The sequence below is a fragment of the Patagioenas fasciata genome, chromosome 4 (genome assembly GCF_037038585.1).
Source record: "Patagioenas fasciata isolate bPatFas1 chromosome 4, bPatFas1.hap1, whole genome shotgun sequence".
Classification (NCBI taxonomy): Eukaryota; Metazoa; Chordata; class Aves; order Columbiformes; family Columbidae; genus Patagioenas; species Patagioenas fasciata.
In genome coordinates, this window is record NC_092523.1 from 62551463 (window position 1) to 62572684 (window position 21222).

A 21222-nucleotide genomic window follows, 5' to 3' on the forward strand; every position below is an offset into this window, starting at 1 on the left:
TGATATAAAATATTATCCGAAGTCCCTCAGGTAAAAATCTCAGGTGTTTGTTTGTTTCCAGAGGAAAACAATGCCTTATTACATCAGCCTACATCAGCTGAAAACCAGACAAGTTTCCAGGCAGGGAAATGTAATTTAGGAGGAAAAAAAGGGTTTTTTCCAACTAATTAGTGTTTGAATTAGAAACATTTAGGGTGACCATTGTCATCTTTCCCGGGATGGCACAGTAAGAAAACAAACAAGCCTTCTATAGTAATTGTTCTGTCTAATACTAAGTAAGCCGTACATAGACCATGGGCAGTAACTACAACTTAGCCTGAACTACAACCAATCTTGGTTATACACACTGAACAGAAGCTACTACTTTTCAAGAAATAAAGGTATTGGCAAGCTAGACAGCAGCTCACAATTCAAGAACACAGGAGAAAAAAGAAAAAAAATCTAACTACATTAGGAGTAGCATTTGTAGAGAAAACAACAGAAAGTTTGTATTCTTTTTTACAGAAGCATCATGGCCATGACACCGCCACCTTGTAATGGTTGGTTAGCGCAAAACAACATCTCACGCGGCAAATACAGACAACTGATGCAAGGCAGCAAGTAACTGGGTGCTAACGGGCAGAAAGAGGGTTTCAATCTAAGTCATCAAGCTGCATTCCAGTTTACGACAAAATACATAGAAGAAAACAAGACAGTAATCTAAATCTTTTGAGTATTAAATAAAAGAAAGAGGAGGAATATTCAAGAGTTCTGATTCACAGCCTTATAGCTCACAGGAAGTGTAAGAAAATATTTGGACCCAGAGGAAGGAGCTGTCACTAATACTCAGGCTGACTGGGAAGCAAATGGGATGTTTCATGCAGCACACTGCTTGCTTTGTATTGTTGGCCACTGCTGAGAGAAAACTGGTGGCTGTTGATTTGAAGGAGGAGGGATATATGGTAAAAAGTTATTAAAAAATAGAAACTCCTTTGCCTGAATAAGTCGTCTTCTGACCACATTGCCTTCTACCTGCGGGAATCCTTCCAAGAAAATAACAAAAAGACTGGGGATTGCCTACAGCTGGATTATGCAGCATTAAAAAAAACGGAGCAAACAATTCTGCACTGAGCTGAAAAAGAATCATTTAATATGCTATCAAATCTGCACACCTTATAGAAATTGCTCAGTGGCACATCTGCTTTTACGTTCATAAAGCATTGAGCAGTAAGTACATGGTTCTAACACTCTAGATCTAAATCTGTATTTTTTTGAAGTGTCATGAAATAATTCGCCCCCTTTGCTGCAATTCCCTAGAAACTGATAATAAATGCAGTACATATACTTACCCTGTAACCTTCAAGATCCCTCATTTGAATCTGCAGCAGAGAAAGATCTCTCAAGATTTGAAGATTGTCTTTGTCCCATTTCAGTGCATTTCTGTAGCATTTGATAGCTTCGTCATACTTCTTGTCTGACCTCTGAAGAAGGCCATAGACATGCCAACCTGGAACACCCTGTTAAGGATTCTACTGAATCTGAGCAAGGAGAAAACAGATCCAACATGGCAGTAACACAACAGTCGGCAAAAAGCTCTTAATCTGTTTTATAAACAGACAGTAATGTTATTACAAACATTACAATTCTTTTCCTAGTAGTACAAAGAAACTGCTTGCAAACCGAAGACTCAAAACTGTTCAAGTTACATGTATAAGGTGCATATAATGTGCTGTAAACTTGTACTTTTTGCATACTGGGGGAGGAAATCAAGTAATAGTATCTCTCAAAAGACTACCAGGCTCACTTAGATGCATTTTTGAGGTAGGACATCTGTTAGACAACTGAAATGCTTGCACTTCCTGCATTTTCAGTGTATGACAAGTTTTTATCAATGTAGTGGCAACTACTAATGTTTACAAAGCAAATCACATGCTGAAATGCCCAGTTCAGCCCACCAAAAGTTGTAGCTCATTGATTAAAAAAAATACATATACAATGCAAGTCAGAATAATATTTGAGCTAACTGTGACTGCAAGGATAGCTGCAAAGCATCCGTCCTTTGCGTAGCTTAAAATTTAAAATTCTGAACTTCCAGTTTGAAGCCTAAGGGTACTACCTTTTGCTGCAACTCTACAAGTCAAGCAGTTGTAGAAATGAACCTTATCCATTCATAAACAAAAGCATTATTTCAAAAAGGATACAGACATGACTCTTCAAGTCATTCCTTAGGCCTCTACGCACAAGTTCATAAGCTTCCTCTTTCTTTCCTAGACAGTTTAATGTCAGTCCTTTCATTGCCAAAGTTTCTAAACCAAACAAACAAAAAGTACGTGTTATTCATTTTCTTAAGTTTTTAAGCTTAATATAGCAACTCTAAATACAGTATAAATGCAAATTTAGGCTCAGTTATCAACATCAAGATTTTGCTTTCTTTTTTTCATATAGAAAAATACTCGCAGATTATTCACTTAAGTATATCATACATGACAATAAACTTTACGCATAACTTTCACCACAAAGCAAAATTGTGTTTTATTTTAAAGGCACTCAAAACTGTCTGCCCTACAAATATTTTAGAGAGGGATTTTTTTTTTTTACTGTGAAAGAGCATTATAACTACTCAAATACTTATTCATGACACTTTGAGACTTCCACACATCGGTTCATGCCAAACTAGTTGGAAAAGAAAAAAAGAAATTCTCTCTCACTACTCTCATCTCAGTAGTGAGAGCTGACCTGAAAATACAGCAAGGGATAAACAGGTTTTTCTTCTTTTACAATAAGACTATTCCTTCAGACATATCATGCTGAACAATATTTTATCTTTTCCTTTTTGTCTTGCACTTCTACAGGGGTGAATTAACTATTTCAACTGAAAAGTAATTTAAGGAATACACACTTGTATTAAGAAACTTGCACCATGCTATAATGAATATTAGACTTGCAGCATAAAGAATGGCAAGCTATGACTACCGGTAAACCAGTCTTTAAAATTATAAATCTTACCAACAAAAATGCTTAGCATGGTGCAGATTTCTGGACGCTCTTGTGACTTTATGTCAAGAAAATCTGCTTTAAGGGTAAATGTTTAACAATAAAGTGCTAAGACAGTTTATAAAACCTACAAATTACTACTCTGTCGTAAAGTATAGGGAAAAAAAAAGAGAACACATGCCATTTGAAAACTTACCTCCATGTTCTGCAAACTTTGGGTTAGAAAGGATCTGTTTACAGAACTTCAGCCCATTTCTATACTGTTTATGTTCGTAACACCTCTGTTGAGGAAGAACAGAGTACATTTATTCAAAAACTTTAGAGAAAGTATTTCTGCACCACTGAAACTAAGCATCAGCGTAAGTAGGGCTTTTAGGGAATGTACTAGTATTTTAATGAGCCCTGTTTTATGAACTTCCTGTGATTAAAAATTCTCTCCATCACCAGAAAAAATAGTGTATGTTAGTCAGAACACAAACTTAAATTTATAACTGAAGACACATTATCATACAGCAATCTGTCAGATAAGATACCACAGGAAGCATAAATGCTTACAGAGATTCAACCTGCCTTTAACATAAAAGCAAACCTTATGTCACAACGTATTTTGGTAAGTGTTCAACTCACTTTGGCTCACAATTACCTTTCACAGAAACACCATGAGACAATCTCCAACCACCATACAGGCAGGAAAGACAAGGAAATCATTGGAACTTGGCTTAAACCATCTCCGAAAGCAACTTCTTCTGATCAATTAGAACAGCACATCTATCTCACACATCCACACTTTCAAAACATGTAGATACTAACATTATCTTGCCATACTGGAAATTAAACATTCCTCTATGGTTTTATTCAATCCAACTCTTAACAATTTGCTTATGTATGAGTCTCATTTCATTGTGCAAGGTGACTGCAATGCAAAGTGGCACACAGCATGAACTTCTAAAACCAGTTTTAGTCTTTTACTTCTGTCAGTCCACACTCAATGCTAATCTTCAAACAGAAGCCAAAGGAGGAAGTAGTAATGTTGTAAACACCAATTCATACACTTTAAGTCATTTAAGCAAATGCTAAGAATTTCTTAGGTTTCATTTTACTGTAATACCAATGCCCTGGTTTGAGTATAAGAGCAAAGAAACATGCATTGCTTGAGCACAGACCCAAATCCTACAGAAACTCAATAGTAATTCATATCAAGATCTCACTGACTCTACTTGACCAGTTCTGGTGGCAGGATGGCTGACAGGAGTGTAAATCTGGCTAACAGCCAGCAGTTTTCAAGTACTCCTAAAGAAGCTGTTGTTCATGATTCCACCTTCCCTCACACTGCTGTTAATTACCCTAAGCAAGAGCATTCATAAGCACGTATTACACCATTTGTCCTCTAAGCACTCCCACAAAAAAGAGTTAGGCAAGGCAGATCCAAGAGGTCTTCACATCAAGCAGAAAGTTCTAAAAATAAAACTTTTTAAATGTTACATGAATGTTATGGAAATACTTTTTAAAAAAATTGTGTTTCTGCCTCAACTTCTCAGCTTTACATTGCTTTTGCACCATGAAAGGTGCTGTTTAGTGTTCAGTTTTCTCTTCCAAGCAAAGGTGTAAAAAACAGGTATATTGCTAAGTGGATGTATTGCTTTCTAGGTACCAAGGTCTTACAGCTGAAATATCAAGGTTGAAGACCAAGAAGCATCACAGACCAAGGATCTTCCTCCCTTTATCCTATCACCTCCCTTTGGAGAAAAGGTATATCACAGGAAGGAAAGAGGAGAAGGAAGATACTCAGAATGCACCCAAAGCAAGAAGGGCACAAAGAGGAATGTATCAACAAAAGAATCACAAAATGGTTTAGGTTGGAAGGGACCTTTCAAAGATGATCTAGTCCAATGCCCCTTCCATGGGCAGGGACATCTTTCACTACATCAGATTGCTCAAAGCCCTATCCAACCTCCACTTCTAAAAGATCCCCTGTCCCCAAGGACAAGGAAAGGTTAGCAGGGGAACACCCTAGCAAAGGAAGATTAAGGTTAGGTAAGAGGAAATCTGTATGGATATATATATCTTTTTTTTTTAAAAAAAAAAAACTTACATGGTTATTATTTACACCTTTTAGTCATGACCTGCTTCCAAGTAGCTGGCTGAGTCACTTTAATGAGCCACTGGTCAGAGCTGACAGAGAGCTTACAGATGACAACGCAATAGCATCAAGCCTTTTTTTTTTTTCCTTAATTGAAATCATCAGTCATAAAAGTTACCGCCTTGGTCTCCTCCCTGAAAGCAGAACCACCATTTGCTCCCACCTAGGTAGGTGTGAAAGCAGCAAAACCTGTCACAAAAGTGGTACAGCCACAGGAACTTAAGAACATGTCTCCAGCATAACTAAGGCACTGTCACCAGCTGAACTTCAGGGTTTTGCAATTTGCCTTTAAGTACAGCTGCTCAAATGCTGGCTATGAACATGAAAACTTATCTGCAAACAGTTCTATTTTACATATGCTAACAACCACTCCTTCACCTTGAAGTTTAAGAAAAGTCAGCCAAGATGGCATAAATGCTAGAGACAAGAAACATTTGCAGATCAATTTTTCTGAGTAGTAAAGTACCTTGCACCCTTAAGTTCTGTATAAGAAATGTTGTAATAAATTCTCCCTTTAGGGTGCAGGGAGGAAAAACTTAGTCTACAGAAAGGTTCACATCAACACAGAGAACACTGGGTAGGGTAAATAAATTATCAGGAACTGATCATGTACTTTTATCACCTGAAGAACTGAATGAAGAACTAGCCATAGCTGCATATTTACTCCAGTGAAGTATCATAGGTCTCCATTTTCAGGTGTTTCTATATCAATACAAGGTTGAGCGATTTCCTATATACAATTTCTCCAAATGTTCACATTAATAGTTCGAGCCTATTTCAATCTGTTAGCGGAAACATTTCAAATCATGTCATTTTGTGAGTTTCCTATGCTATGTATGTGTTGTATGTACACATTGTATGTTTTGAGCAGTGAAAGGAAGGGAAAAACTCAAGGTCATGTTTTGTCCTTTGGAAAAGAAGAAGAGATTGTTTAATTTAACTTGGTCCAACAGCATCACTCTGAGATTCCACTGTCTGAAGCCATGCATATACTTACCTACTTCTTCAAAGAAGTTACAAACTAACAAGCTTAAATAAATGTGTGAAAGAGAGAAGGAAGTCAGAAATGCAGCATATGCCACCATAGATGGTACAAACCTTGGTGAACCTGTGGCTTCACGGAACAGAAACATGAAAGAAAAATCTTAGGAAAAAGGAGACAGTAAATATTGAAAAGGGGAAATAATGAACAAAAAGAATAACAAAAGGTAAAACAAGAATGAATAATACACAGCCTGAGAGAGAAAATCCTTAAGGGAGTCAGTAGTTTATGAGTAAGACAACCAACCAGTAATAAAATTAAAAAATAATAATTAAAAAAAAAATTCACAGAAGCAGGAACAAGAACACCTCAAGTGATCTTAGGACATCAAGATACAGGCGTGTAAGAAGCAGAAATGGTCTTCATTTGGGTAATTTGTTTTGTCCCAGATGAATAGCTTGTACTAGTCATTCCCAGGGCTCTGACCCTTACTTTAGGACAGCTGTTGTCCAGCAGTAAGATATATCTGTTACACAGACCACTCAAAGAGTATGGTTGCCTCCTCTAAGCTGAACTCCTGCACAGACACACTTCCAAAGCCGGCAGTCACAGCCTCCCTGTGCAGACAGACAAGTGCTGTGGCTTGTGACAGCATGCAATGAGCAAACATAAAAGCTAAACTTATAAAAAGTTACGTTGAGGCTAATGCTTTAAAAGAATTGTACTCTCCATCAGCACTGAATCTCTTATTACACGTTTGCTGCCCTTCAAAACTTTTATTTTAATAAGTTACCATATGTTTAAAAATACCTAACAAGCTTTTCTACACATGTTGTGGCCAGAATTAGAGCCTACTCCAGCCACACCAAGAATCTTTTTATACCCTTTAACTAATTTTCTATATTTATAGAAAGGAAGTACCACCTGCTTCACTACTATTCTACAAAGAATTAATAAAATGAGGCAGAGTATGATTCCTTCAAAATCATGCAAGACCACAGTGGGTAGGAGAGAACTTGCATTCGGACCTCTCTCCCACCACTAAGTATTTGTTCAGTAGATTTGAATGCATAGCAACTACCAGAGACTGACAGTGAAATTATAAGCAGCAGAGTTAGGCCCATATTCTCTAGAATCTGAATCTGAGGTGGAAGGCTTGTGCTCTGGTGCTTGGATCCCTCAACTGGATTAGGGCATCTGTGCACAATCTGTCTTCGGCTAGCAGGTGCATTACACATACACACGCTCAGCAGGCCAAGTGTGAATGAACTCCTCCACATTCCTTCCTTGATGCCTGCCATGAAGAAAGGTGAAAAGACTTCGCTATTTACAGCTTACCTACATGTAGACAGGTAACTCCTAAATGGAGTTTGTTCCCCCCTCACCCCAGTTTTACAGTTTTGAATCTTTACTCTCTAGTGCATCTACTTTCCAAAGCTTGTTATCAAACCTAGCGCTGGCGAACACAACTGACTTGGATTCTTAAAGCAACTACTCCGGTCACCCACAAGGTTAGGTACAAGCACCATGCTACTGATTACAGTTGCACTCCTAAGGGCTGCTGACAAAAGCACAGAGATTACTTTTATCCAAACTTAATTCAACATTTTCTTTATGTACTGTATGAGCTTTTTCACAATTGCTTTTCAGAAATTTTACAACTTTAAGTTTGAAATGTACAGAACTATGCTGTCTGCTACCTGTAAGTAGGCAGCACATTTTGCCTTCGACATATTCCTTCCCTCTCAAAATATGCATTTTAATGGTTAAGCACATATGTTTCCAACTAAGGATAATACTCAAGTGTAGCATTTTGACATGCAGCTGTGTATCTCAGCATGAAATATACAACACATGGCAGACCAGATCCTGCCATTACACATGAAATATTTTGCACATATTCACTTCCAAAAGTGCAAATCCTCTCTACCACAAAGCAGTCCTCATGTCCTGCAAGCATTCAATAACTAAATAATATCCATACCAACATAAATTTGCTAATTGTAAGACATTTTATAATCACTACGCTGCAGATTAAAGTGTATTATATGTTCAGTAACATCAATAGTTAACAACAGCACTAACTCAGCATAATGCCAGGAGTTACCACAGGTCTTGCTAGAAGCTTCACAGCACAGTGAATCTACACTGTCACCAGGTATGACTCAACCTGAGCAAAGAATCACCTAGAACAAAACACAGAAAGCAGAAAACCATCTTTCCAGCAGGGGCACTAGAGAAGATGCGTATGTCCAGTCTAGCTGATTCAAGAGTGTTTTAAAACCACTTTGCAACAGTTAAAAAAAAAAGAGTCTTGTAACAGTCCACCTAGGCTGGATTTTGCAGCTGATTAAACAGGTCAGAAGATGACACAGAAGCATCTCATGAGCAAGGTGGAGACAGGCATAGGAGAACAACATAAAAGAGAAGCTGCTTTTTCTGTGCTTACCTGGAAGTGTGCAAAATTAGGATTTTCCTCAAGAATACGCATCAAAGCAAAGAAGGTACCATTTGCTCCCCAAGCGCACAAACAGGAGCACTGGGGTGTCACTGACTGCTGTATTTTTATTCTTACTTGGACCAGCACAGTCGGTTATAAGAAAGAGTGTGGTAAGAGTAAAAAAATACAGCAGACCCAGGCATAGGATCACATTCCCAATCATTATGCCCTTTGAACTGGAACAGTAATAAAACAATAGTGTGAAATTTCTATTAAAATGACAGAATTTTGCAAAAAATAGTATTAAGAACTTCTAGTTGTTTTCTCTTCTAAGAAAACTTCCCAGGTCACAATTCCAAGTTAACCAATCTTTAAAATTCCAATATCTGCAAGTTAATTGAATTACAACTACTGCAAATTTGAATATTAAAAAAAAAAAAACCACCACCCACCAACAACCCCACAGGAAATCACACTGACGGTGACTCCGTTAAAGCAAACATCCTAATTCAGTCAGTTATGATGGACTAGCCAAAGAATACAATTTTCTTCACTAAATGAGAACCAAAATTGGATTCAGCCCCAAGAGACAGTGGAAATGCGAGCTTAACTCCTCATCACTAGTCCACTGTATTCAACTTCTCTTCAGACAACAGCCTGCGAATGTCATATTGCAGACTATTTCCCATCATATACAAGAATTACCAGGTAGGACAACTGATCTACATATCGGTACAGGTAAATTTTTAATTCCATCTGAAAGTCCCCAGAAGAAAGTACGATGGAGAATGTGCTGCTCTGCCAGAACATTTCAGGGATTTAACATTCTGCTCTCCTCTTCCCTGAAGGTTTGTTGGGCTTGAGCAGGAGCAAGGTGGAAAAATCCTTTCGACTACAGCAATGTGCTCCTCTGGGGACTCCTCAGTTTCTCCCAGTAGCAGCCATGAAGACGTACACTTGTGCATCACATAGCGATGCTGGCAGCTGCAATGCCATGAGACCTTTGGCAGCAGAAAGTCATAGCATACTTGGCCTTGGTATTAGCTAAAGCGTGCACTTAAAATGCATGACATACGTGTCTGCCACTCAGATGCTATCTATTTCCTCCAGCACAGTTCAGATGCAGCGACTTAAAAGACAGTAAGTCCAGGCACTGCGCAGCTCAAGGCTGTTTTCCAGCATAGTTACTCTCTCTATAGCTAGACTAGAACAGGTCAAGTCACTAAGGTGCAATAAGTCAAGCTAAATGTAGTAAAGACGATTCGGAAAGCTGGAAGCATTAGGAGCAACTACTCACCATGAATTAGTAGGTCTTTCGACCGCTAACCATATCAAACAGCTCAACAGCTCTAGGCAAGTGCTTCCACCACAGTGATTCAGTTTCATGACAAATACAAGATGTATAAACCCAAGGACTGAAAAAAAGACACACGAACCTTACAGATACGCTAACACTGAAACACTCTGGGGCAAACTTGCATATTTTTTGCAGTCAAATAAAAAACCATCCTGTTCCATTGCTCTGCAGTGTTAATGATCAGAACTATTCTGCATAAGAAACAGCTTCAGCAACAACCTAATTTAAGGGACTGAGAAATCCTCTACCCGCACATCTTGCCTTACTTTATGGAAGTGATTGATACCTTCACAACCAACACTGCTTGGCAGAATATAATCAGGCAAACAGAGTAAGTTCAACCTGAAATTACTTAGGAATAAGAAATATGTGTACCTTTTCATTTAACATTGAGGCAGGAAAAACATCTATGCTATGTCTATGCTTTTGAATTGGTCTCATTCCTGTATTTGACAAAATCCAGCTGGAAACAGCTGCTGACAGTTACAGCTCTTGTAGAACTAGGAATCCTCACTCACTGAAGCAAGATTCTTGCTGAAAAATCCATCATTCAACATCAGTTCTGTTGGCCAGTACTTGCTCACTTTAATCTCTCCTTCTTGGGAAGAATTACCATGAAATTGGGCCATATAATAGCTAAGATCAGCTGACTTCTGTCCATTACCCCAGAACCCCTATGTTCAGGCTTCACCATTTAGCGTGAAACTGACTGTACTTCCCAAAGGATGTGGTACAGATAGGATCGACTTGGTTTTTAATGATCACCTGAAACGACTAAGCAAATCAATTACAATTCCAAGACCTGGCATGGAAAGGGCTAAAGGAGCCCATACAATAGGTTTTTCTGGACTTACATGGACATTTCAACTCAGCTGTACCTCACAACATAGCCCAACACATGTGATAAGGCTACTGACATTTTCTACCCATGTATTATGGGCAGAGCACTCTTAGCTCTGAGGTATGCAAGATGATGTCTTATAGCACTGAGCCATTGCGAAACAGTTAAATGTGGTTAGTAAGATAAGAAAGGTTGTTCTTCAACATTACAAGGTTTGCTAACTCAATCGTGTGGCATCATAGAAGCAAAGAAATCCTTGTAACAAATCTTGCTGACCTCAGTCTTAAGGGTGGCAATGAATAATTGTTTTCGCTAAATCCCTTATCAGCAAAATCAGAAAAGACTTAACTCCTTATCACCAGTCTTGCTGCATTGACACCGTGCTGCTGTGGACAAGAGATTTAAACTTGAGATGCCCAGAGAGTAAAAACCAGCAAAAATTCATTAAAACCACCTGTGAAAAACAGGAATAAACACAACTTGATCAAATTCTAACCAAAATAAAGGGCAATACCATATAAGCTGGATCAAGTCCATTGCCCCAAATAAGGTTAATTTTAGATAACTACAAAAACCACTTTGGGTTCAGCTGAGAGTATCTATAGCCACAACAATATAAGACTGGTTATGATCCTACAACCATGAAGAAATCAGGATGTGTTTCTATTACTACGTATTTTCATAACTGAAACACATAAGGAACAAAATTACACTGCTCTTCAGAAATTTACAGCAAGGAACCCTGCTTCTACAATTTCTGACAGTACCAACGACAACAAAGGGCCTAATTTGGTGAACACAGGCTTTACCAACAGCAGTATTACTCAAGTGATCCCTTAATGGTATCCTAGAATCTCAAGCAGTAATTAATTTATCAAGTTAGAGAAATATTTCTGAAAAACAGCAAGAGTGACTTGGCTTAAAGCTGCAGGTCTGTTCTTCAGCTCCAATGTTTCAATCAAGACATAATGTTTCCTACTACTTCTGAGAAAGCCAAGTGGTTTTTCCTTTGCCAAGAGATACGCAAGTGACTGACATCTCAACAGCCAAGATATTGGAAAAGCCATTCCATGTTTCAGATGAGATAGTATATGGTAATACTCCAGTGGTAAGCATACTGATTAGCATACAGTCATGCCAATGCAATGACAATTGCATACAAAATGTGCTAATTTATTTAGTTACTGATAAAAGTGAAATTCTGGAAATTGGTCTTTAATCTTGAATCAAGATGACTTAAGAGGAGATTTCCAAGTCTGCCACCTCAGCAACCTTTAAGTCAGCACCTGAACTTCTATGAGACAGAACATTCTTTTTAAAGGATGGGTGCTGGTGAAAGTATTAGTGAAGGAGAAGCACAGGTCTGTCTAGTTTGAAAGTGGAGGGACAGGGAGCAGATTCTGGAATGATGACAAAGGAAGATGGCCCAGCAGGATGGACTTGACATATTTACAACAGAGCCAATGAAGAGATGCTGTTCAACAGGCTTTTTTCATCATTAAGAAGTTCCTATGTCTTCTAGTAGAAAACTTGCCAAAGCCAACATGGAAAAGAAGACCAGCTCAAATATGAACAACCCCAAAGCACAGCAGTGTTATCATAGAAATTATCAACTAAAGGTGAAATTCAAGCCCCCCTTCTCTTGCAGCAGACACTGTGGTTATTTTAACACCCCACTGGAGGACACAGGTTCTGGCCATGCCTCATCAAGCCTGCCTAGCACATAGGTAACTGATACACAGATGAAAGATGCATGTCTTTCCAGACATCATGAACACCTTATACAATCACCAGCCCTGAACAAACTGAGAAACTCCTGATCTGCATACAATGTGGTATACACAAGCCCAGACCAGCATGGCATCTTGTTTCTTCAGTATGCTATGAGTACAGAACGTACTAGAGGCATAAATCAGTAAACCTACTCAAACCAGGCCTGAACATACTTAGTTCCTCACTTGAGCCGTTTGTTTGCAACATAAAATACATTTCACTTCTTAAATAACCGGACTTTTTTTTTTCCCCTGCTCAAACTGTATTCAACTAGAGACTAAGCCTCCTAGCTATGGTCAGAAGCATTTTCACCATCTTGCTCTGCACGAACATTGTGACTCAAAGAACTGTATCCTCTGCTGCTTAAAGGAGCTCAAAGAGTTTTCCACGTAATATATGGCATCTTTAATAGCTTTGTTTTAATATTTCTTCAATACATTTTCAATATATTTAACTTCTACATCCAATCAAAAGTTAACTGAATATGGTCTTTGGGATACGTGAAATACACTGAATGTATTTGATGACTTGTATCTGACCTCATACAGTGGCTGAATAATTTTGCAAAGTGCCAGAAACATTCATCAGGTGTATTTAAATAAATAAAGACAGTCAATCCTACTTCCTAGAAATAATAATTTATCTTTTCTAGTAAGAGTGGAGGAAGCGGGGGGGGGGGGAGGGGAATTAAACTCCTTTTCCATTATTTCACAGTACATGTAGGCTTCTGGGTACCAAAACGCCAACTTCTCCCCTCCTTTGACTCCCATGTTTGCTATCCTGTCTTTTCCTCTGCCTGAATTCTTGAGTAATTTCTGGGCTGCTCAGAGATTATGTGTGTTCAAAAGAACGACACAGGCTCAATTTGTTTAAAATGCTCAAGTGGATCAAAAACGAAGAGGGGAAAAAATGTAGAGATTTACATTCTAAATTTCTCAGAACCTTTGAGCAGCAGCAGAAGAATATCTACCTGCAGGTTTACAGTAAACAGTTAAAATTGTAAGAACGATATAAGCTAGAAACTTCCTTTTTAATGGAAGTGCAAGTTTAAGCGGAACAGTGATCCATAATCCTGTAGGTGTTTTTTTCCCTTTGTACTACAGGAACACCAAACTGTGCAATGCATTTCAAATGGAAAAATGTTTCTATTAAAACCCCCACATACCTGTAAAGTGACTGGTCTAGTCAGTGTGTTGCGACACGCAAAGGCAAAGTGCACACACTCCTGAACTCAGAATTTGTTAGTTAAGTGGAAGTGCTGGTTTGCAAGCAAATCCATACACAAATGAAATTTACTGATCATGTAAGATGTTTACTACAAAACAAACAAAAAAACAAACTCTGAAAGCTAATTATTGCCTTTTGCTACGCAAAGGTAAATTCCACTTCCGGCTGGGCAACATGGTGTAGTTTTTGCAAGAACGTAACACTTAGCATTTGTGCTACAGGAATACTTCTTAAAAATGGCAAAGCAATGAGGCCTCTGGAGCTTAAAATACACACACAAAAAAATCAGTTTGTGGTTTTTGTTTTTTTTTTTTTTTTTCATTTTATCCTTCACTTCCAAAAATACAAGGCTGTTACCTACTTAACTCCTGTTTTGCTACCTCCTCGAAAATGAAAACGTGACTATGTTACATTTATGTAAACAGTCTGTGGACCATTAATTATTTATTTGAAGGGTAACACATCCTTTCAATACCACTTGGGCTGGTTCCCAAAGCTTCTGCTGAAAAAACCTCTCACCCAGGCATGCTGAAGAGAACAACTCGCCAGCTCAACGGGGGCTCAGAGGTCCCCTCAGGGAGCCATCTGGCCCAGCAGACTCCATCTCCTCTCCTTCAGCCACCCATGGGCCAGAGGAAGAGGCAGCAGAAGATAACAAAGGGTTACAGTCCACTGAAAAGAAGGTGTAGACCAAGGAGAGGCTGCAGAGAGAGTGAGATGGAGCGAAGGCACAGGAGATTAGAGTAGGGAAGTAAAGTTTTTTTGGACTTGCATTAATAAATGGGACTTCCGAAAAGGTGTCTTACTATTCCACATCAAACACATAATCAAAATGTCAGAGAGTAGGGTCATTATCCATAACAAGGCAGACAAGCAGTTCATTAGCCAAATTCTGAGTGTGATGAAAACTGACTTTGAGCCTTTCCTATTCATCATGGGTTACTAGGACACCTAATCACAGGGTAGTCTTGATACCAGGCTACATGCCACAGGCTCATCCCTGCAAGGTACAGGAAAACATCAAAACACTGGAGCAGCTTCTAGCTTACCCAGTACCTGAAACTCTTGTATATTTATTAAAGTTTTTCAGTTAAAAAGAGAACAGAATTAAAATTGCTTCAATCTATAGAAATCTGCTAGGACTGGAGCACTCCTTTCTCTTTTCTGACCTGAACCAAATTGCAGAGCTTTATCTAACTCATATGAGCTGAGCCAGCATTTTCACCAAAGAAACTCTTATTCTTCCCTTGTTTCCACCCTCCACACGAATACTCAGACAGCCACGCACCAAGCCCAGAAAAAAGAACACCAAACCAGTCAGGTTTAAGCACAGACAGGCTCCTTGATTCAGTCTGTCTTGTAACCACACAAGTCATCCTGAACACAAAGATAGTTGAGCGAGCCAGAAGGCTACTACTTTCCTAGCTCATAATGCACCCAAATTACACCAAGAACAAGTCCATACCAACTTCCATGCAGGACTGAATCTTTCAAAGTAGAAATAAGCTTTAGAGTTCATTATAACTACTTTTTAGCCCTAACTGAAGCTGCACGTCTCAGAATGAGATACCTGTATCTCTCTAGTTCTACAGATTTATGTTATTTTCACAAAATATTTTGAAAAAAGAAGTGACAGAAGATTACACACATCCCCCCACATAAGTGGTAGAAGTTTACAGAGCCATAAGAGTGGCATTACTCCAAGGGGACTACAGGACTCATCTTACTTCTGATCTCTGAAAGGATCAAAAATAGTAATCTAAGCCTCTTTGAAATGAGATTTCTAGACAAAGTTAACTTCTTTATGAGAAAACAATATGGCGCTTGACATAGATAAAAAAAATCTTCTAAATAAATCCACTGAAGCTGCTAATGTAATTCTGTCATTTTCAGTTCAACCCAGGTCCTTAGAAACACAAGGTTCCTGCATCACAGCTGAAACAAGTTTTTTCAGATCTAACTGAATTGTGCGCGCTTTTCTGGTATTTGGACTGCACACTATCTTAGCCTCACTCTAAAAAACAGGCTTATTGCTTAAGTTCCACTGCAGTTTCTTTTTACCCTTGTGCCAGTCGCCATCCAGAAAAATCAATTGTTGAACTTTCACGAGAGCAAGCAGCAAGTTAAACTTTGGGAAGACTTCAAAACCTTCACCCTTCTCCACTTCCTCCTTTGAAAGCCATTTTCCCCACCGACCAGCACATCTGGTTATTGCCTAAGGCAAAAAATCTGAGACTTAAAAAAAAAAAAAAAAAAAAGGAAAGGCAGAGGGCTCAGCAGAGTGGCTGCTGACGGCAACCCCACCCCGGCCACGGCAGGGTTTTCACGGAGCCAGCGGAGCGTTGGTGAGTTCTCGGGGGCTCTCACCGCCCCGGCGGAGGCCGCGGGGACACGCGGCTGTCCCTGCGCTCCTCCGCCCCGCGGGCCCCGCTCCCGGGCAGAACAGGCGCGCTGACAGGCGCCCCTCGGCCCGCCCGCCCCGGTAGGAAGCAGCCAGTGGCCGGGGCGCCACAAGGGCCGGGGCAGTGGCGCCAGACCCGCGAGGCGGCACCGGGGCTCCGCTCCTCGCCAGCCCGGGAGAGCGAGCCGGGGCAGGGGCCGCCGCGTCCCCCCCTCCGCGGCCCAGCCCGGGCCTCCCGGCCCGTCACTCACCAGGATGCGCTTGAAGAGCGCGTTCTCCTTGGGCGGCAGGCTCACCGACGGCATCCTCCCCGCCGCTGGCTCCGCTGCCGCCGAGGGGCTTCGGGGGGAGGAGGTGGGCGGGCGAGCTGCGTCCCGTCCCCGCTACTCGGTCGCCGCTGCCGGGAGCCTCCCCGCCGGAACCTGGCTGCTACCGCCGCTGCCGCCTCGTCTTCCCACCCCCTCACCCCTCCCTCAAACCGTCGCGCTCTAGCCGGCCGCGGGCCCGGCTCCTCCCGGCCGCCGTTTGCGCGCCGGGCTGCCCGCGCCGCGCCGAGCCCCGGGCGGCGGCTCACGTGGTAAATGAGCAGGCCGGAGAGAGGCGCCGCCAAAATGGCCACCGCGGAGGGCTTCCCCAGCCGGGTCACGGCTGCCCGCGCGCATGCGCCGCGACCCCGCGCCGCCGCTGCGGCCGGCCCCGCCCGCGCCCCCCGCCAGGTGTGTCGGGCCGGGCCGGGCCGGGATGGGATGGGCGCCCCGCCCCGCGAAGGAAACCCCGTGGGCCCCTGCCCTAGTGCTTGTGCTTCAGGCACAGTCGTTGCGCGGCCTCGAGGGGCGCGGTGTGCGCTCGGCGAAAGGGCAGGCGTCGCTCTGCCCGCGGCCTCAGCGCCGGCCTGGCCTCGCAGAGCCGGTTCCGCGGGCGGCGAGGCGGCGCCGCCCTGTCAGCAGAGGCGGTTTAAGGGCGGGGAGCGCGGGGAGTTGCGCTGCACGCGCCCGGCCCGCCAGGCTTCATGCAGGGCAGCACTGCTGCGCGGCGTCCCGGGGACGAGGCGAGGCGAGGCGAGGCGAGGCGAGGCGGGACGGGACGGGGCGAGGCGGGATGGAGGCGGAGCAGCACCGCTTGACCGGCAGGGGGCGGCCGTTAGTGCGGCCCGTCCCTTCACCTCCCCTGTGGGCGGGGCGAAACAGGCAAGATGGCGGTGGCGGCCTTGAGGGCGGCGAGGGTGTTGCGTTTGGTGACGGGAGCGCCGAGCCTCGGTGAGCGGGAGCAGAGCGGGGTCTGGCTCGCCATGACTCGGAGCGGCGTGGAGCCCGTTTTGCTTTAGGCGAGCAGGACGTTGTCGTCCTTTCGTGTGCATTCGCGAGTCGCGGCAGCGCCCCGGGGCCCCGCCGCTGACCGCAGCGCCGTGGGAGCTCGGCTGCTTGTGGGAGGGCCGGTGCCGTCCGCGGTAGCGGGAGCGCTCCTCGTTTCGTGGCAGGAATTTAAACAAGCTGCCGTGGCGATGTTCCTATTCTTGTTTTTCTTTAATCCAAACATACCAAGCTGCTGCCGCTTCCAGGCTGGGGAAGGCCCCGCTTCTCCTTGCCGCGGCTGTGGGGCATTCCCTCCGCAGGACGGCTGTGACGGGGGTGCCGTCGCTGCGGCGGGTGTGGGAGGCCTGGGGGAGCTTTCTGCAGGGGGTGGGAAAAGGCGATGGAAGTGAAGTACAGTGGGTTGTGGGGTTTGTGGCCTGAGGAAAGGGAAAGAGGCACTGCCTTGCTCCGCTGGGAGCGCCCCATGCCCGCTCCTTTTCCCTCGGATCAGGAAGCCCGTGCTGCAGTGTGTCTACAGCTGGGCGAGCTGTAGCACCGTTATGGGGACCATTCATGCATGATAACTGGGTTTCTTTGTGGTTGTTGTTGTTTGTTTTTTCCCCGTGATTGTATGAGTGTCGGTGACTTACTTGATTGTCTAAACCTGGAAAACGTTAATGTGTTTGTAATCTTCTGCCTTTTTAGCTTTTACTCGTTCCGCATTTGTTGCAAGAAAACCTAACTATGCCCAACCAAACTGGTTTGGAGTTGGCTTGGCTTTTAGCACCAGTGCTGCCTTGTGGGCTCTTGTAAGTGTTTTCATTTGATTTTTTTAAACTTAGCTATTCCCAAACCGGAGTGATCTTAAGGTAATGACAACTTATTTAATTGGTGTAATGGATGGTCATAGCAGGTGTCAAGAGTGAAGTATGATATGTTGATTAGTTATACTTTCCCAAATCTATGTTGTGCTTTTCTTTATAGAAATGAAGAACTTATTAATCTTTTCTTTGCTGCAAACTTCAAACCAGCCACGACAGAAGAATTAGTTCTTCAAGCCTGTTGGCTTAAGGCTTTAACATTATTTTCCCCAATAGATCTTAAAATATACAAACAAAACCCTAGGGATGTGCCCAAGTAATGTTGTATTTATCAGACTATTGCTGCATTCTCTTCTCATTTTTCAGCTGTAGTAAATTGATAAGACCACTTTTTCCTGAGCAAAATGCATTGTAAGACATTCCTTGTTTCAGAGAACTTACAGTCTTGATGAAGCACACAGGGTGTAGTAGCTCTTGCTAAGAAATGTGCAGGATAAGCAGCATTCCCATGTTGACAACCCTTTTCACAGTGGGGGGGTGGATTCGCTTTGGGGTTTTCCCCATTTTTGAGGTGATGGCCGATTGGTTAACAGTAGGAAACTTCCCCCACCCCCTAGCTGGCCAGCTGAAAATATTGGAGAAAGATGTGGAAAAAATGCCCCAGTGGACAATTGATAATTTACAGATAACTTACTTTGCATTGCCCCAGTTAAATGTTAGTTTTCATTCTGATAATAGGAATTCTATATTCTATAGAAGTCTTTTATTCCCTGATTCCAGCTGTGCCTTGGATAGCCATTTAACGTATACTGCTATTTTATAGCTTTTCAAGCAGCATAATGAGGACATAATGGAATATGAAAGAAGAAAAAAGGAGGGACACCATAAGTGTACAGAATGTTCATAGTAAGTATGTACATGTAGATGCTTTTGACTTAGCTAAGCACAAACTCTGCACATCTTTGACTTCTGTTAGCAATCAAGATATTGAACTGCCTCATTTTCTTCCCTTATTATTTTCCTTAACACTTTACATTCTGGCTTTTGCTATTCTTCTAACACATTCCCAGTTTTAAAATAATAAGGTGGCTGGTTTGTATTTTCATATATTTGTTTGTGTGCATTTTCATTCCCAGATTTTTGTCTTGAAGGTGAAAACTTTTGGAAAATAGCACGTCTCTTATAGTGTCTGTAGTAAGTTTAGGTTGCAAAGAGGATACCTTATGAGTGCTTTAGTGGCAATGAGATCAGTGTTACTAAAATAGCATGCTTTTTTGCCTCTATTTTAACAGGTCTACAGTAGGAAACATTTTTCTCAGTTTTACTTGTATATTACACATAAGAATGGTACAAAGTCAATGCCCATAGACTTACATTATAGTGGAAACCATATACAGTCATTGTCCTTTTCAGTGCGAAAAGCATAACTGTGTTTCTGCCAGCTAAAAATTCTATTGGAGATTATGGCCTCAGAGCAATTAATATGCCACATTAAAGAATCTCTTAAACTAGGTATAGAAAAACATGTTGCACTGTGTTGTTTTGTTTTTTTCCCCTAAATATTCCTGTCCAGCTAAAAATACAGTATGTTGTGAGATATTTCTAACAATATTCATTGTATCTGATTTCCTTGTCACTAAGCTTTCTTTTTTCTTCTTCCTTAGGTTGAGAGTATGCTCAGTAAGAAGCAATGTCATCACCAGTTGTCCTGCAAATAATTGAGCACAGCAGAAGTACAAAGTCTTTAAATACTTGTATGTTCATACATTTCGTGTGCAGAATTATTAAATAAATTATAAAGTCTGGGAGAAACTTATGAAGACTGTTCTTGCCATTTATATTTCATTCAACTGGTCTTGAAATTGTTTTAAGGTAGCACTTCTGTTTCGTCGCTTATTAGTGTTACTTTCAAAACTTGTTCTTATTCAGGAAGGTATATTACAAAATTAGACATCACTTCAGAGTAAGTTCAGCAAATATTCCAGAAGTTAAGTGTACTGTTGTTCTGCCGTAGTTTTCATTGCTAAATTTACAAAATAAATAAGAATGGAATTTACCGGCAACCTAATAAAACTGTGATCTCTGTAAATGCCAAAATGTGTATTTGCTACTTTATGCATCAAAGAGGAGGCTTTCAGCTCAGTCTTGACCAGGCAGACTTTCAAAGCTTGACCTAGTGACTTAAAGAGCTGCCATAATTTCAGTTGCACATCTGTTTGCAAGCTTGGTCTAGATCTGTTGTTCTTCAGTCTTACGTGATCTGGTGTCCTGGTTTTGTTAAAAACAAGACCAGTTTCTCTTTTAGTGTATTTTCCTTCCAGCTAAGTTATTCTAAGTAACTGCACTTTCTTGAAGTGAAACATTAAATGTCACAAGCTGTGGCCTATTACTGGCCCTCCTAGTAGTCAGGGAAAGAACTGGAGTTGGAAAGAATTGGAGTGGAAGGGTGGGTGGACAGAACAGGTGACTGAAATTGACTGAGTATTCCATCCCATACATGTCATACATCCTATAAAAGTGGGAGATCAGGAAGGTCTCGCTCTCTTCGACCATGACCAGCATCTGAAGAGCACCCTGCCTGTCGTCCCTGTGGTCTGAGGCCTCGTTGCAGACCCTGCATCCCTGAATCTGGTTCCGTTTGCTGCAGAGTCCAGCCCAGGACTTCCAGGAGCGCTGGGCTGCCTTGGGAAATTAAAGAGTGGTTTCATATATTTTGTATTATTTTCTCTATTTATTAGTAGCATTAGTAAAACATTTTAAACTTTTCCAATATGAAAGCCTCTCTCCCTTTTCCTCCTATTACCTTTCCTTAGTGGGGAGGGTGGGGGGATTAACAGAGAGCATCTGCCATGGTTTATTGTTGCCCTGCAGTAAAGTAAACAATGACATCTGGATTGGTTTTTTTGTTTTGTTTTTTTTTTCTGGTGGTGATGTTGTTGTTATTGGGGTTTTTTTTGTGTGTGGTTTTTTTTTTT

At 41.7% G+C, this 21222-nt stretch overlaps 2 protein-coding genes across 4 annotated transcripts in view; one reads left to right on the plus strand and one right to left on the minus strand.

Moving 5' to 3' along the window:
- Positions 1-16744, minus strand: part of NAA15 (N-alpha-acetyltransferase 15, NatA auxiliary subunit) — a 40569-nt gene extending 23825 nt beyond the window's left edge. The window contains exons 1-4 of one of the 2 annotated variants that reach the window (XM_065836271.2): positions 16386-16744; positions 3170-3254; positions 2181-2285; positions 1329-1486 (exon numbers count right to left, since the gene is read on the minus strand). In XM_065836271.2, coding sequence (XP_065692343.1) covers positions 1329-1486; positions 2181-2285; positions 3170-3254; positions 16386-16439 — 402 coding nt within the window. In that variant the 5' untranslated portion in view covers positions 16440-16744. The remainder of the gene's footprint in view (positions 1-1328; positions 1487-2180; positions 2286-3169; positions 3255-16385) is intronic. The other variant, XM_065836272.2, reaches the window with a different exon arrangement.
- A 520-nt stretch (positions 16745-17264) lies between these two features.
- Positions 17265-20344, plus strand: NDUFC1 (NADH:ubiquinone oxidoreductase subunit C1). Of its 2 annotated transcripts, XM_065836274.2 has the most exons (4): positions 17265-17390; positions 18132-18235; positions 19071-19153; positions 19912-20344. In XM_065836274.2, coding segments are annotated over exons 1-4 (252 nt in total). In that variant the 5' UTR covers positions 17265-17326; the 3' UTR covers positions 19913-20344. The 2 variants fall into 2 exon arrangements, with proteins under 2 accessions (XP_065692346.2, XP_065692347.2); XM_065836275.2 differs by lacking the exon at positions 19912-20344 and having other exon boundaries at positions 19071-19154.
- The last annotated feature ends 878 nt before the right edge of the window (positions 20345-21222 follow it).

Excerpts from the sequence above, each read along its gene's own strand:
- NDUFC1 (XM_065836274.2), top strand. The coding sequence starts at position 17,327 with ATGGCGGTGGCGGCCTTGAGGGCGGCGAGGGTGTTGCGTTTGGTGACG. Across the intron at positions 17,391-18,131 it reads GACGGGAGCGCCGAGCCTCG|CTTTTACTCGTTCCGCATTT; the intron begins GTGAGCGGGAGC and ends CTGCCTTTTTAG. Across the intron at positions 18,236-19,070 it reads GTGCTGCCTTGTGGGCTCTT|CTTTTCAAGCAGCATAATGA; the intron begins GTAAGTGTTTTC and ends GCTATTTTATAG.